We start from the raw sequence: 14,944 nt of genomic DNA on the forward strand, positions 1-14,944 counted from the left end.
AATGGATGGATCGGATGCTAAGTCAAGGCACACGACTCCTGAGTTCAGCATGCACCATTGTCAACAATCTTGATGCTGTAAGGACAGAGGTAGATAGCACCATTGAGATTTTCTCCCCGGAACTTGCAGCCCAAGAAAAGGATTTTGAAGCTTGGTTGAAATTTGAAGATTACGATCTCAATGATCTCATGCAAAATGGTGTTATTCCTTCATGGTGCATGTACATTGAATAGAGAGAGGCCTTAGAGCACCGAATGAATATTCTAGAGCGCCTGGTCAAGGATATGAGGAAAGCTTAGAAAGAATGTGCTGATAAGAAGATAGAGATTGTTGCCAAAATCTTTGAAATTCCATGTGCCTTCCTTGATGAGAACGAAAAGGTGCTTGATGTAGATGAAATCATCAAAGAGTTCAGCTTGCTCGTGACAACCGAGGTTGATAGGGAGGACTTCTCTTTGTCCTCCATTGACAAATTGCTTGACCTTCAGTTCATATTGGATTTTCTGGATTCACTTTTGAAGAAACATAAGAAGTGTTGTATCGACTTAGAGGATTCCATCACCAGGGTCAAGGTCATCACTGGAAACACTTAGGGACCTGATGGAGTTCAAATGAAGAATGCCTTGCAGAAGTTCGAGGAATTCCAGAAGCGAGATTCAGCTTGAGGAGAATGACACGTAGTCATTTATAGGTTTTTTCCAGTGGCATTTTATTATGTCCACCAACACCTCAGGTGTCATTTTGTAATTGCTCATGCACTCACAAGTGCACAAGTCCTAATTCAATTCAAACTTTTCTTTTGACTTATTCTTAGAATTAGTTATAATTTCCTATTTTCATGCTGCACCCCTTTTCTATAAATATGAGGGTTATCATTGTAATAAGGATCTTTTTTCCATCTTTGTTTATGCAACAAAAACTCTGCCAAAGTGAAGAGCAAATTGAGACCTGGTGTTCTTTTTGTAAATTTGCAATTTAATTAAGAAAGAGAGAAGATTGGCATTCAAACTTTGTCTTGAGTACAATCTTTCATACGGTGTTGATGTTCTTATGCCATTAGTATCATATGTTCTTGAATGATTAAAATTGGATATCGTTATTGGTGCTGAAAACTGAAGAGTCTTTTGAATCTTTACAAGTGATCTTTGAGTTACTTTGAGAATTCAGGAATTGGAGATTAGTTGAGAGAAAATTGCTTTAAGTCTTTGAGCTTTTACAATTTATCTCTGTAATTTGCATTGAAAAGATAAAAAGTAGAGTCTTTGTGCTATACGGTTTATCTGGTTAGAGTAGAATATCTTTTAATATATTTGTGAGTCTTTGAGTTAACAATATATGTGGGTTACAGTGGTTGATAGGATTTTTAATACACATAAGAATCTTTGAGTTCTTAGGTGTATGTAATTCCCGTCCCTAGGTCATTTTCAGAAAAGGGAAAGTAACGAAAGACTTCGTTTTTTCACAGACACTTTACTTCCCAGGTAGATTAGTTTGATATTACTGCACGTTTTCAAGTTATTTAAGTTAAGGAAAAATCTATTCTTAGAAGAGAATTAGAGATAACTGGTTTTGAGAAAAGAGGACCAAGTTGTCATTGTACCCTGGATTAGTGTGAAGTTAGTAGGTAGAAAAAATAGAAAGCAATTGCAGTAAAAAGGGGGAGCCTTCCCTTATAATTAGGTTGAGTAATATCTTGCCTTCTGATAGATATCATTCTGTGTGCTGTCGTGAAACACACATTTTGTGAACCTTCATCAGTTTACAAAATTTTGACCCAACAGGTTTTCATGCCCTTGACATGATATATTTTATTATACTATCTTAATTTATGGTTCTTGTGGAGGGCTTAACCCATCCTTACTACAACATTGCAGTAATTGTTGCTGATTTCCAATGTCAATGTTCTGCTGAGCTTCCCTGTTGCAACTTTTAGAGTGAAGTGGTCTACCAATTTTCTTCTTTTTTGTTTCTTCTTGATATCATGTTGGGATTTGGGCTTATTTGAATACATAATCTTCTCTTCCTCTAGTAATTCCTCAAGACCTGTACAAATCTTGTCTCTTTTTCTGATTTGCACCTCTTCTCCTATCATCAAAAGCATAGTTTAAAAAGTTGTGCCTCAACAAAACTTGATGAGCCCAAATTCAACTTGGACTTGGCGACTTGGCAAAAACTCTATAAATTGCCTATTTGTGACAAAAAATGCCTGTTGAAACAATGTAGCTTCGGTAAGATAAATGATTGAATGAGAGATAAATGAAGTCTCTCATTCAATCATCTATCCTATCGATAAATCTACATGCTAATGGTAGACATCATAATCATCTTTATAAGCATTTCTATCATTGATCGAGATATGATCGTATTTGCTATGCAGTGATTTCATTTATATGCTGTGATTGTAATCAGTTCTGCATATCTATTCTAGTTGTCATATGACAACACTAATTAGAGTTGTCATATGATAACTACAATAGTTATCGTATTAACATATTTTTGCTCTTATACCGATCCATAATCGGGTTGCATTTACCATCGACTACCATGAAATAGCATTAAGAATAAACCGATTAGTGATCGGTTAATGATAACTAAAATTGCATTAGAAACTAACCAATTCATTATCGGTTACAATGATAACCAAACCACATTAAATCACAAACCGATTGGCATCGATTATCATTTGTTATGTATCGGCATTTATATTAACTGATAGTTATCGGTTTGCATTATGAAGAGGCACCACCCTTGATCAAGAAATGTCTTGATCGGACATGTCATGAGACATGTCCGGTCAAGGCATGCCTTGATCTTACAAGGCAATGCCTATATATATGTGCCATGAAGAATGCTGGAGAAATATCAAAATCAATAAATATTATCTACAGCAACCTGCAAACAAAGAAGTTTCAGTTCATAATCAGAAATAACTAGAGAGCATACATTAATAGCATTGAATATTGTCTAAGGAATTAAAAGAAAGACAAAATCCTTAACATTCCACTTTTGAACATAAATTTGAATACTTTTACAATGCCCAATGCCCTCTTGTGCATAAACAAACGACAAACATTTAATCACCCCTCACAATCAAATGGCAATGTGCCCTTGACAGGCTACAACTGGAAAATGTGTAATGTCCCCTATTGGGATATTCCTGTATATTGCCTAGAACACCAAATGAGGTATGAATTATATTAAGGAAGTGCAACTTGCCACTTTAAATCTTTATTTAGACCCTAGAACCAGGTTAATTATCATTATGAAAGATGAAGAAACATATAACTAGCAATATTATAAAGAGAATCCTAATCATCATTGTAAATTACATAATGTGCTTGTGGGATTCAATAATACTTTCCCTAACAACCTATCCTCACTATGGAATCCCTTGGAAAATCATAAAAGGCACCTCAAGCATATTCCTTTCTATCAAGCCCAAGAGTACGGAATGACACCCGCCATTCGGCCTCCTGGCCCCACCCAGGGTTGGCATACTTGAGTGGAACTTATGTGCTACTTGCATCCCTTATTATGTATTCCATTCTACTCTCCATAATGAGACAGTTCGTTGGTTAAAGTATTAAAGAGTCTTATATATTTAATCTATTTTGCATAAATATCATAATGGGAAGAATAGCAACATATAAATATTTATCAGCAACAATATGTTAACTTCTTTATCATTCCTCCATCCTATCAAGTGGAAGGCAAGATAACAAGTCAGCAAGATCAGAGTCCATGTATTATGCATCATACCAAATACTTGAATAGTATATAAGTCTGCTAACTAGTTTTTATTAATTATGAAACTGAAAGTCTCTTCCTTAATCGATTGTCTTATTTCTCTTCTTCGATCCCCTTGATGCCAACATGGATCCACCTTACATATCCTTGAATTGCAATGAATGGTCATGTCTTTTCCTATTTACACGCCCTTCTCCGGCTGCGTCCCTTCACAACTGTCCTGTGCCTCTTGTTTAGATTTTGTTAGTTTGCTTAATTCGATCCATTAACTTTCTTTGACAGATCGTCAATTACATGAGGAGGATTTGCTTAGGCAAATCACTGATTTCATGAAAGAGAGTTGGATTTGATTTGCTGTTCTTTAACTGTTCCTATCTCCTTCTTGGAAGACGTCTTAGCTGTTAGTTTACTGATTAAAAAAACAAATACGTGCGGGCTGCTGACTAGAAAATTGTGAAGTCTTATTTAATAAGACAATTTTCTGAGTGTAAGATATATCTCATCTATTATTTATTTGTTCTTCTTAAAGGTAGGTTGTGAGGAGTGTCATGGCAGGGGCATGACAAAATGTGCCCAGAGAGATACCTTTTTTGGCATTTGGCATGTGCATGGTTAAGGCTGTCTTCACATGCTGCAATTCCTGCATTCCATATCCTTCAGACTGTCTTCACATGCTGCCTGCAACAATGCAATGCAATGTCCTCATGGCTTTAGGTGAGTTTTTTCTAAGTTTTGATGTGTTCTTGGAAATTAACTCACTGGTTTTCTGCCAGAAATTGCCTAAGTTTCTGGGTGAGTAACTTGGGAGCAGTTTTTTCTTGTGAGAACTCATGATGGCCCTTATTTGTCGAATTTTATTGGCTTGAAATCCTTAAACTTTGCTTTTGATGGAAGTGCGGAGGCACGATTTATCCCTGTACAGTTAAGGAGGGGACAAGAGTTTATTTTCTTCTGACCCTCTCTAACTGTAATCATAACTTTATAAAATGTTTCAAGGGTCTCAAAGACATTTTTACCTGGTTCAAAAATTGATCCTCAATCTTTTCACTACCATGCACATCACCTCAAGTTTCAACCCGTTTCAACCTGCTGGACTCTAATTTTTTTTTCAAAGGTCTCAAAAACATTTCCTGCTTGGTTCAAAAAATGATTCTTAATCTTTTCCGTACCATGCATATTAACCTGAATTTTAACCTTTTTTGACCTACTGGGTTCTTTATATTTTTTTTCAATGGTTTCAAAAACATTTCCTTTCTGGCACAAAAGTTGATCCTTAAGTTTTTCAATACCATGCACATTACCCCAAATTTTAATCCTTTTTGACTTGCTGAGCTCTCCCTGTAATCTTTGCGTCTTTTTAAACCCATCATCAACATCATTACTAAGCTGCATTGGCACTGGGTTAGGGTTGAGGTTAACATCTGGCTGTTTAGTAGATATCTCAGGGCACTGCTTCCTAGATGGCATGTTGTGTGGCAGACATAGACATGGCATCTAAATGAGAAATCCTTTTGATGAAGAGTATGGGTTAACTTCTGTGGCAGACATAGACATTGCATCTAAATGAGAAATCCTTTTGATGAAGAGTATGGGTTAACTTCTTTGTATTGTAGAGAAATGACCTTTGGCATCCTTTCGATGAAGAGTATGGGTTAACTTTGTTGTGTTGTAGAACAATGACCTTTCGTTGTATTGTAGAACAATGACCTTTGGCAGTGGTTTGTTTAAGTCAATATTTACAAAGATACAGACGTACATGGCTAAAGATCAGTCTGTCTTTGTTGGAGCTACCTCCATGCATTCAACTAGTTTTTTTTAAACTCTCTCAAGACATAGGGCTCCAGAACTAAGATCATGGTTGCTTGATAAAATGTTTCTGAACACAACTCCATGTAGAGTCCAACTCTCCTTATAAACAAGGGTCTGCTAGTTAAAATTCTTATTCCTCGCTTCACTTGATGAGAAAACAAAAAGGAAAAGACATCGAGGCACAATCTATCCAGCATTTGATCTATGAATCCCTAAATAGTAGCCACTGACTTTGCTTTCATATCTGTACAAACAGCTAAAAGCAGATGTAAAATGGTTGGGGATAAAAGCTGAAACCATTCTACTCTTAAATTGTTTCTTTGAAAGTTTAATGTAGACAATCTTCCATCTTAATCATGTTAACTTTACACTGCTTGGTTTCTTGGTCATCACTCATCCTCCTCTCTTCTCTTCACAACTCTTTAGTTTTACTCACCGGGGTTTTTATTAGTATATTTTTACCCAAAGGAAAATTATTACTAGTCTTTCAAAGAAGGCCCCAAGTTCTGGGGTAAGACAGCCTTATGTATAAAGCAATGATGACCTTATCTTTAATCCGGCCAAACTGGAATTTAAAACCATATTAACATGGACAAGAATTCAATTAAGAATTATTTTCTGGTCTATGAAGTTCTTAAATTTCATTGTAATCATAAAGGGAAGTTAGTTTTAGGATGTTTTCCCTCCATTGATGCTAGAAACTGACCTTTCTATTGAAATTAGTATACAAAAAGGTCTCCTGTGACCCTGATCTAATTGCAGTCTTTTGATTGAGAAATTCTGATCAAAACAAACATGCTATTGCAGTCTTTTGATTGAGAAATTATGAGCAAAACAAACAGGCTATTGCAGTTTGCCTACTATTGTAACTTTATTCTCTGGCAGTGGAATACGGCACAAGAAAAGGATTAGGAGAATGGTATGTATGTCTTTGGAAAGGGATGCTAGCTTAAAGAAAAAGGGACAGGTAATTCCTTGGATGGGGATGCCAGTTTGAAGACAAAGTGACAGGTAATTCTTGGAAAGGGGATGCTAGTTTGAAGAAAAAATGACAGATAATTCTTTGGAAGGAGTGACAAAGACATACAGGCCAAAGTGGTTCCAACAGAGCAAGGGATACTAAACAAAGATCTGCCTAAGGATCTGAGAATCATGAAAAAAAGTGTATGAGGTTTTGGATAGCAACTGAGGATTTGGAACTTGTCAAGCAGGACTTTCTGATTATCATTTTTGATAATGGAAACACGGATTTTTATACCAGCTATATTCAAAAGATGGGCAAATGAAATCCTGCTGGAGGTGGTCGACATCATTTAGCTGACTTCTAGAATCTTCTACTAAAAAGTGGTGATGAGAAATCAATTGGAGACCCTCATATTTGATGTAAATTTCAAACGAGGGATGATATTAGTCTTAAGCTCCGTTTTCAAGATATAAATTAAGAGGAAGAATAAGTAAGAAGAGTTGAGCCACATAGTCTAAAAGAGAGTCTTTTTTAAGAATTTCTCTAGTCAGTTCTTATAAACATGTAGGCATTTGCATTCAATGAATTTAGCTGGGATGGTTGCAAGTCCTATCTAAAGTTGACAATATGCCCTTTTGTTTTTAAAAACTCAAATATGCATTTATACATTGATGAAATCAAATGCATTAGTGTGCTTTGTTTCTGGATTCAACTGCATAGGATTTGATTGCATCAACGTTTCGGATCACACTCTGTGATCCATCACCAGGATGAGAGGGATTTGATTGCATTTTCTCCTACAGCTCTCTCATCTTGATGATGGATCACGGAGTGTGATTTGAAACGTTGATGCAATCAAATTCTATGCAGTTGAATCGAGAAACAAAGTGCACTAATAATAATGGACTGTGGAAATCTGAAGTCTCTGATCAAATGTATTATTAAGAGTTACTGTTGTCATCAAGATTGCACCCGTAATGCTTAAGCTGAAAGCTCAGCAATTTGGTGAAACATGGGAAGATTTCCAGGCCTGTGGGTTGCCTGTAATGGAAATCAACCTCCAGATGAAGGGCTGGTTCCCTATAAAAACATTTATCCATACTGCGTATAGCTCTATGCTCTGCAGTCATTCCTAAAACTACTAATTTGGCTAGAAAAGAGATAGGGAGATAATTTGAATTGAAATCCTAAAGCTATAGGAGGTGATTGCACCAAAAGGGTATGATCCTATTTGCTGTTCTAAATGAATTATCAGCTTCAAAAGACCTAAATCCTGATTACAAATCAACTGAGATCATGAAACTCATAAACATTTCATGTGAAGGTTGGAAAGTTTTCAATATTTTGTTTGAAGGAGAAGAATTTTCACAACATTCAATTTATTGAAATCAAATTACACAACACACAACTTGAGTTTGCAATGAAATTACTTGTTCCAGGAAGCACTAATGAGACAAACAATAAAGGATTTAACAGTAAAATCACAATATTATTATCAAAATCATTCACGCAACAATGCTTGAGACAAGATATGTATGAAAAGAATCTGCTATTCTTTATTCATAAACTGATAAAAATCTATTAAAATGCTTAAAGACTGAAAATAATTGAGCTACAAAGCTTTTAATCTTGCTGAAGATGCAAGAAGAAAGAAAGAACTAGGTAGAAAGAAGAAGAGAGGAACTTATTGAAGAAGCAGCCTCAAAAATATCTGAAAATGAACTGATGTTGAACTGCTTCTCTTCTTTGATCTCTGCTCCAACTGATGGTCCTCATTCTTGTTTCTATCTCCAAATTTGCATGATCCTTCTCTTTGGGGTCGAATTTGATCTTGAAGCATGCAAAAAGGTAATCAAAACTGATGGTAACTGAAGGTTTATGAGACAGTGCTCCTCAACTGATACTGCATCCATGTGGGGTCTTGAACTGAGGTTTAACTGCTGCATTTGCTTCATAGACTCCACTTTTTAAGGTCTTAACTGATTAGAACAGTCAACATTCATTTCTTGCCTTTGAACTTGTTTGATTTGTGCCCATGCTATCGGTTGTTGCCAGGCTCTCACTGTTTTTGTATCATTTCTCTGTTTTGACCAGTCATTGCCCTAGAGCTACCACTGTTATAATGGTCTGCTCTGAGGACTTTATCATGAGGCATGAATCCCTGCCATTGATCCGTGTTTCTGTTCTTGGACTGCTCTAAGGGTTGTCCTTGTGCATCTTCCCTTTATAATAGAGACCCTTGTTCACTGATTAATCTTTTCATTCGCTTTTTCTGTACCTTATCAACACCTTTTCCAATGTTTTGTGACTGTATTCTGGCCCTTTAGGACTTTGGAGAGCTTAATGTCATCATAGTTGTGACTGTCACAACTCTTTGCTCATCTTAATATCTGCTCTGTACTTGAGCATTGGAGGGCTGTGACATCCTCTAAAGACTGTCCAATCCTCTTGTATACCAATTACTGTGAACTTTCCTTTGAATGTTCTTTATTAACTGTAACTTCTTATAGTTTGGCTATATATCCTTGGTTCTGTCTTCAATGATTGATCCTACTGTGGACTGATATTGATCTTGATGTCTGCAGGTCTGAGAATGTCTTCTTACTCCATACAGATGCTTATTTAACCTTTCCACAGTGCCTTGTGCTTTTGTGCTTTATGATATATATAGTGCTCATACGGTGACTGTCATTTGTAGGATTTAAATAGTTTGTTAACTATCTTTACTGGCCTCAACTCTCTCATGGTATTCTTGTTTGACTGATCTATTCCTTAAGCTCTGAGCAGCTTTGCATTATTCCAACCTGATACATGCTTATCACTGTCTTTTCTATCTTAATCTGTGTTTGTTGTGAGCAAAGATGAAAATTTTTTACTTGGCAATGACTTTTTTGGCCCAAATTTTTTGAAAACTCGGGACTTGGCAAAAAATCAGGAAAAAATTGGCAAAAACTCTGGCAAATTTATCGAACATTCTTAAAATATATAATTCTTAATTTATTCTTGAAAAACACACATATACACTGAATTTGTAGAACATATTACTTATTTCCATCATATTTAAATCAAAGTATGAGTTAAATACATATCATATACCAAAAAATAAGTGCAACCTCTAAATGAATTTGAGTTCAATACATATTATAGAGGATTTGCATTCCTTGAATCTCCTTTCTGTAGAATTAAAGTTCTCTACTTCACATCTTCCATAAAATAAATACTTTGTTCAATAGCTGGCATTGGCATGTGCACACAAAGCCTTTCAAATTTTCAGCTCATCTCATACACATTGATGAACTTTGTCAGCCTTCATAACATACCTTCAACTTCAAGAGCATGGTTCAAGAAGCATGAGACTTCCACATGAAACTACCATATCATGCAAAAACACCATACTGAAGTTTTCCTCACACATACACCCAAAGGATTTACATTCTTCCCATAGATATGCCACATCCCTTGAAGGCACCTATTTTTAACTTGTTGTGGATGGGTACACAATTACACTAACTGATTCGCAAATGGCGAGGTGCAAGGTTATGTAATCAATTGCATGATAGTATTCAATAAAAGAATACCTGACAAATCATTACTGCAGATTTATTTGAGTTTTTTGCAGATTAAATCGTTGCTATTAATGACTCTCGATAAATCGGGAGTTAAAAGATTTTTTGCAGATTTTTTCATCCATGGTTGTGAGTGCTCCTTAAAAGCTTTGTCCACTGTGATTCGCCAACTTCACGTGTCCTGACTGCTCTGTTCCATCTTTGTGTAGCAAACTTGATGAGATTATTCTAAGCATGTAAGCATGCTTTATCTACAAAGAAGCTCTTTAAAACTAAGATGACTTCATTGACTCTTGAAGGGTTGCTCAAAGGGTTTACCTATTGTTTCTCAACATTGTCTTCTTTGACTGTGATCACCCTTTTATTCTTTGACTGTGTAAGATCTTCTTTCGTTTCTCTAACAGTGCTCACTGACTGTCCTTCATGAAACCTTACACCTCTTTCAACTTTTGACCATGGTTTTGTGACTATACTGATGAAGGTTCTTGAATAGACTGTCAAAACTATTTCCTAAGTGCAAGTCACTGTCTTTCTTGCTTTTGGTTCAAATTCATCTTATGGCATTGTAGACCTTTCAAACCCTTGCAGAACTGTTTTTAGTAGATCCTAAGTCTTAATCATGACTGCACTTATCCTGTAAAGACTGCTATCACTGTAGCAGTCTCCTTTGACTGTGATTCATTGTTCATTGATTCTAAGAACTTATCCCTTTGTATGGATTGTCAAAACATATCAATAAGCTGAAAAGAGGTGAATCTTGCAATTTATCCTGTGTCTTAAGCTTATAGATTCATGACTGTATTGTGGACTAACCCTCATGACAGTGATCTATTCTTCTATGCTTGCAGCTGTAGCAGACCTTTCATCCTTCATTATGACTGTCTTTATGGCCTGCTGGGACTGTGTTTTTAGTGTATTGCTTTATGAGATTACCTTATCAGTGTTTCTAGCTTTGATATACTCTGCCTTTTATGTCTTTTCTCACTGTTTTGCTCTAAATGCTCAGATTTATACTATCACTGTCCTGATGCTCAAGGACTGCTGTACCATTGTTCAGCCCTTCATATTGATCTAAAAGCCTCTATTTAATCATATCAATCTTTTGTCTCAATGAGGAGGCTGGCATAGCTTTACAATGTCTTAATTGATTATCAATGAACATTGTCAAAGCTTGCTCTAGGTCTGCTTGTATCCTTCATCTTACTTAAGATCCTAGGTCTGCAAAACACTCATGTTTCATGCCTTTTTGACAGTGATGTAAATATAGGCTATGATAGTTATCATTCTGTGTATGCAATGATGCTCATAGCTATCACAACCTTCCCTTCAACTGTATCTATTCACTGCACTAACCTTTATTGTCAAACTTCGAATATGATCAAAACATGCTGCTCCTTTTAGGTCTATTTTTGACTATATTGTATCATGCTTTCAGATCACTGTTTTGGACCTCTATGTCTCTGTGACAGTGCATAAAGGGACTGTGTCTCTGTTACTGTATTCATGATCCTAGGGTTTGTATGATACTTTGATAGTGACTATTATGAAAGCCACTGCTATGTGAGTCATTGTCAAACATGAGGCTTTTATGACTGTATGGGCTTACACTTCTTTATGTCTCTTGTATTTCACTTTTCTCATTACTGTGACAGTTTGATATGGCTTTGGTATCTCCATTTGCTGTCCTTTTAGCTTTCTATGCCTTTATGGCTATTGATTTGATGTCTGAGTATGGTGTTTGTACTGTTCTTGTTGCTGCTCTTACTCTGTCAAACTTTCAGAGTGCTGCCTTCATACTGTAGCCATGTAATATCATGCTTGTTATTGTATCTCTCTTTAAATGTTCACCACATATCTACAGGGACTGCTATTGTCTGACTACTATAAGCTGTCTTCTTAAATTCTGTGCCTCTAAGCTCTGATTGTATCCATAGATTACTCGACTACATTTTGGCTCTTTGACAATGAAGTAGCAGTGCATAAGAGTTTACATTGTGTAATATGTAGAATATTTACGTGAACCCTTCAGTCTTCAGCATATTATATCTCTTAATACAGTGACTCACAGATTTACAGAATCTTAACAATCTCTTGTCCACTTATAGTTACAAATGAGTCATCCTTTCAATGAGGAAAACTTTATGAAGACATAACAACAACGATATGTATTCTCAATATAGGCTTCTAATAGCCTGAAGACTTGGACTAAATATTCAATCACTCAAAACAAGAGGACTTTAAAAACCATCATTTGCTGCATGAGAACCAGAATATAACCTAGGTATGATTGAACTCTCTCTTGGATAGTAATGAGAGAGTTTTAAAGAGGTGAAACTGACCTTTCTTTGCCGGGATGATGCACATAGATTGTGCATGAGATAGATCTGTCTTTCATTAATCTCGTCATGCCTAACGCTCGGTCTTGATTGGGTTTTGATTCTTCCTTTGGTCCGCTTCTACATTACGCCCTTGCTATCTACAACTTGAAAAAAAATCCATTTCTTGCATGTAGCCACCATTGAAGGAGAAAAGTGCTTGAAAAGAGGAGATAAAACCCTAGTTGACCTCACCTCTTTGAAAGATGAAAATGCAGCAGCTGGAAGTAAACTTGTAGAAGACACAAGGAAAACCTAAAAGCCACGTTGAATATCTATGCTTTTCAAAGTTTATTACTTCCCTCTTAATACACAAAAGACATTATAACATGGGGAATAAGATTTTAGCATTTTTGACATTATCCAAGAGGGAGTTTAACATTATAACTTGCCTTGTTGAATTATCAAAATTCTTGACTTTAAAATTTTTATCTTCCAATCATTGAAACTCCGTCAAAAATTTACTAATAAGACCAAGTACCCTATGTGGGGACCATTTTTTGACTTGAAGTCAAAAAATAGGCAACAGTTACACATGGGAACATGACACATAAGGCAATAAAATAATTCTTTTCAGAGCTTCTAGTTGAGTAAATGCACTAAAAAATGTTCATTATGTCAATGTTTTCTCATATACTAATTTAAATCCTCTTTTCAGGCGTCTGGAAAAGCTAGAAATGAGGAAGCGACGAGGAAAAGGACCACCAAAGAAGGGCCATGGAAAACGAGCTTCAAAACGGAAGTAGATCAAGTGTGTTGAGTTTTGCTGTAACTGAACGTTAAATCATCAGTGCAGTTTTTTTGTGTATTGGTGTCTTAACTGTCTGCATGTATGCATGAAATTTATTGGTCTGTATGACTAGTTTGACTAATTAATTAAAATTTCAGCTTTTCATTCTGCATATCATGGCTGTTAGAATTATGTGCATACTTTCATGGGCCTCATACCATGAAACAGGTTTGTAGTCTACGTTTTTGTTATGTTTAGCTTATCAGTAGCATATTACAACTTAATATCCTGTTATTGTGTTCTTTCCAATTATTCTAATGATAAAACTTGGGGTAAATTGTCTACGTTTTTGTTATGTTAAGCTTCTCAGTAGCATAATACAACTTAATATCCTGTTATTGTGTTCTTTCCAATTATTCTAATGATAAAACTTGTGGAAAACTGGCAGATTCTTCTTATTGAATGATAAAGTCTTTCAGAACACCCAGGGAAAGATTTAGATTGTTTGCTTCGAACAATTTTGCTATTTCTGTCCAACTCCATATTATTGTGGCAAATGGCATTTGAAGAATTGTGGGATGTCATCATTCTGTTTTTATAATTTGGGCATCATCTGGGGCTTATTGCACCTCTAGGTTTTAAAGCTTCCCCTGTGAGTTCTTTTCCTTGGGCAGTAAGTGGATTTTGATTTTGAGCCAGATCCTGAGCACCAGTCTAATAATAGGCGCTTGCTACTGTGCATTCCCCTGTGCCTGTGAGACAACAAATAATTTTAATCTATCCCATTGTGCTGCTTAACAATCTATTTTCTTTTTATTATCGGAGTGTGCTCGTTGCTTCATAGGTAGGGTTGGGGTTCTGAGTTGATCTCTTTTTTAAATGAAATCTTGACACAATTGAGAGGGTCAAAGTAATAATCTGTTCTGTCAAAACAGTGAGCTGTTAGGGAGCTGCAATATTTGTAGAGGGGCAAGTGATTCAAGAGGATAGCCAATATGCTAATGTTCTTTCCAGAAGTGAGCTGTGCATTCATTTTGAGCATGCTTGTAGACATACTCTTCTACACCGTTTCTTCTAGTTTTGAGGATAGCAAAACATTTTCTAGAAATTGGTAATTGATATCAAAATAACATAAAAAATCAATATTTGAATTTTTAAAGTATAAATAAATAAAAAATACCATCAACCAAAAGAAACTGAAATTCTAAAGAGAGTACAATAACAATTCATATTCCAAAATCCATTTGGTAGACTGGCGATCATAGAGATAATATGTAACATGATTTATATTCAGAAATGCCAAAAAAAGAAATGTTGCATCATGCTTGGTAGATGGATACATTGAGCAAAAAGCACAGAAATTGGACGCATCATTCGATTTATATCTCAGAAACTGCTCTTCCTCTTCTTTTTCTTCTTCTCTTTGCCTCCTCTTTTGGTGAATGCAAAACAGAAATGGGCATTAGTTTTAAAAGTTTTTTGGGTTAGGGGGGTGCTTGGTGGGGCCTTCTTTTAGGATTTACCTGTTTTAGAAAATTTACATTTTTTTGCTGTTTTTATGTGTTCTATGTGGGTTGCTCTTTCTCTTCTTCTTCTCTTTTCCTCTCCTCTTTTAGTGAATGCGAAACAGCAATGGGCATTGGTTTTAAAAGTTTTTTGGGTTAGGGAGGTGCTTGGTGGGCCCTCCTTTTAGGGTTTACCTGTTTTAGAAAATTTACATTTTTTTGCTGTTTTTATGTGTTCTATGTGGGGA

General features: G+C 35.8%; 1 protein-coding gene across 1 annotated transcript in view; it reads left to right on the top strand.

Moving 5' to 3' along the window:
• LOC131048280 (small ribosomal subunit protein mS33) overlaps positions 1 to 13,365 on the top strand; it is a 32,312-nt gene extending 18,947 nt beyond the window's left edge. The window contains exon 2 of the mRNA XM_057982172.2: positions 13,120 to 13,365. Coding sequence (XP_057838155.1) covers positions 13,120 to 13,207 — 88 coding nt within the window. The 3' untranslated portion in view covers positions 13,208 to 13,365. The remainder of the gene's footprint in view (positions 1 to 13,119) is intronic.
• The last annotated feature ends 1,579 nt before the right edge of the window (positions 13,366 to 14,944 follow it).

The sequence above is a fragment of the Cryptomeria japonica genome, chromosome 9, assembly GCF_030272615.1.
Source record: "Cryptomeria japonica chromosome 9, Sugi_1.0, whole genome shotgun sequence".
In the NCBI taxonomy this organism is placed as follows: Eukaryota; Viridiplantae; Streptophyta; class Pinopsida; order Cupressales; family Cupressaceae; genus Cryptomeria; species Cryptomeria japonica.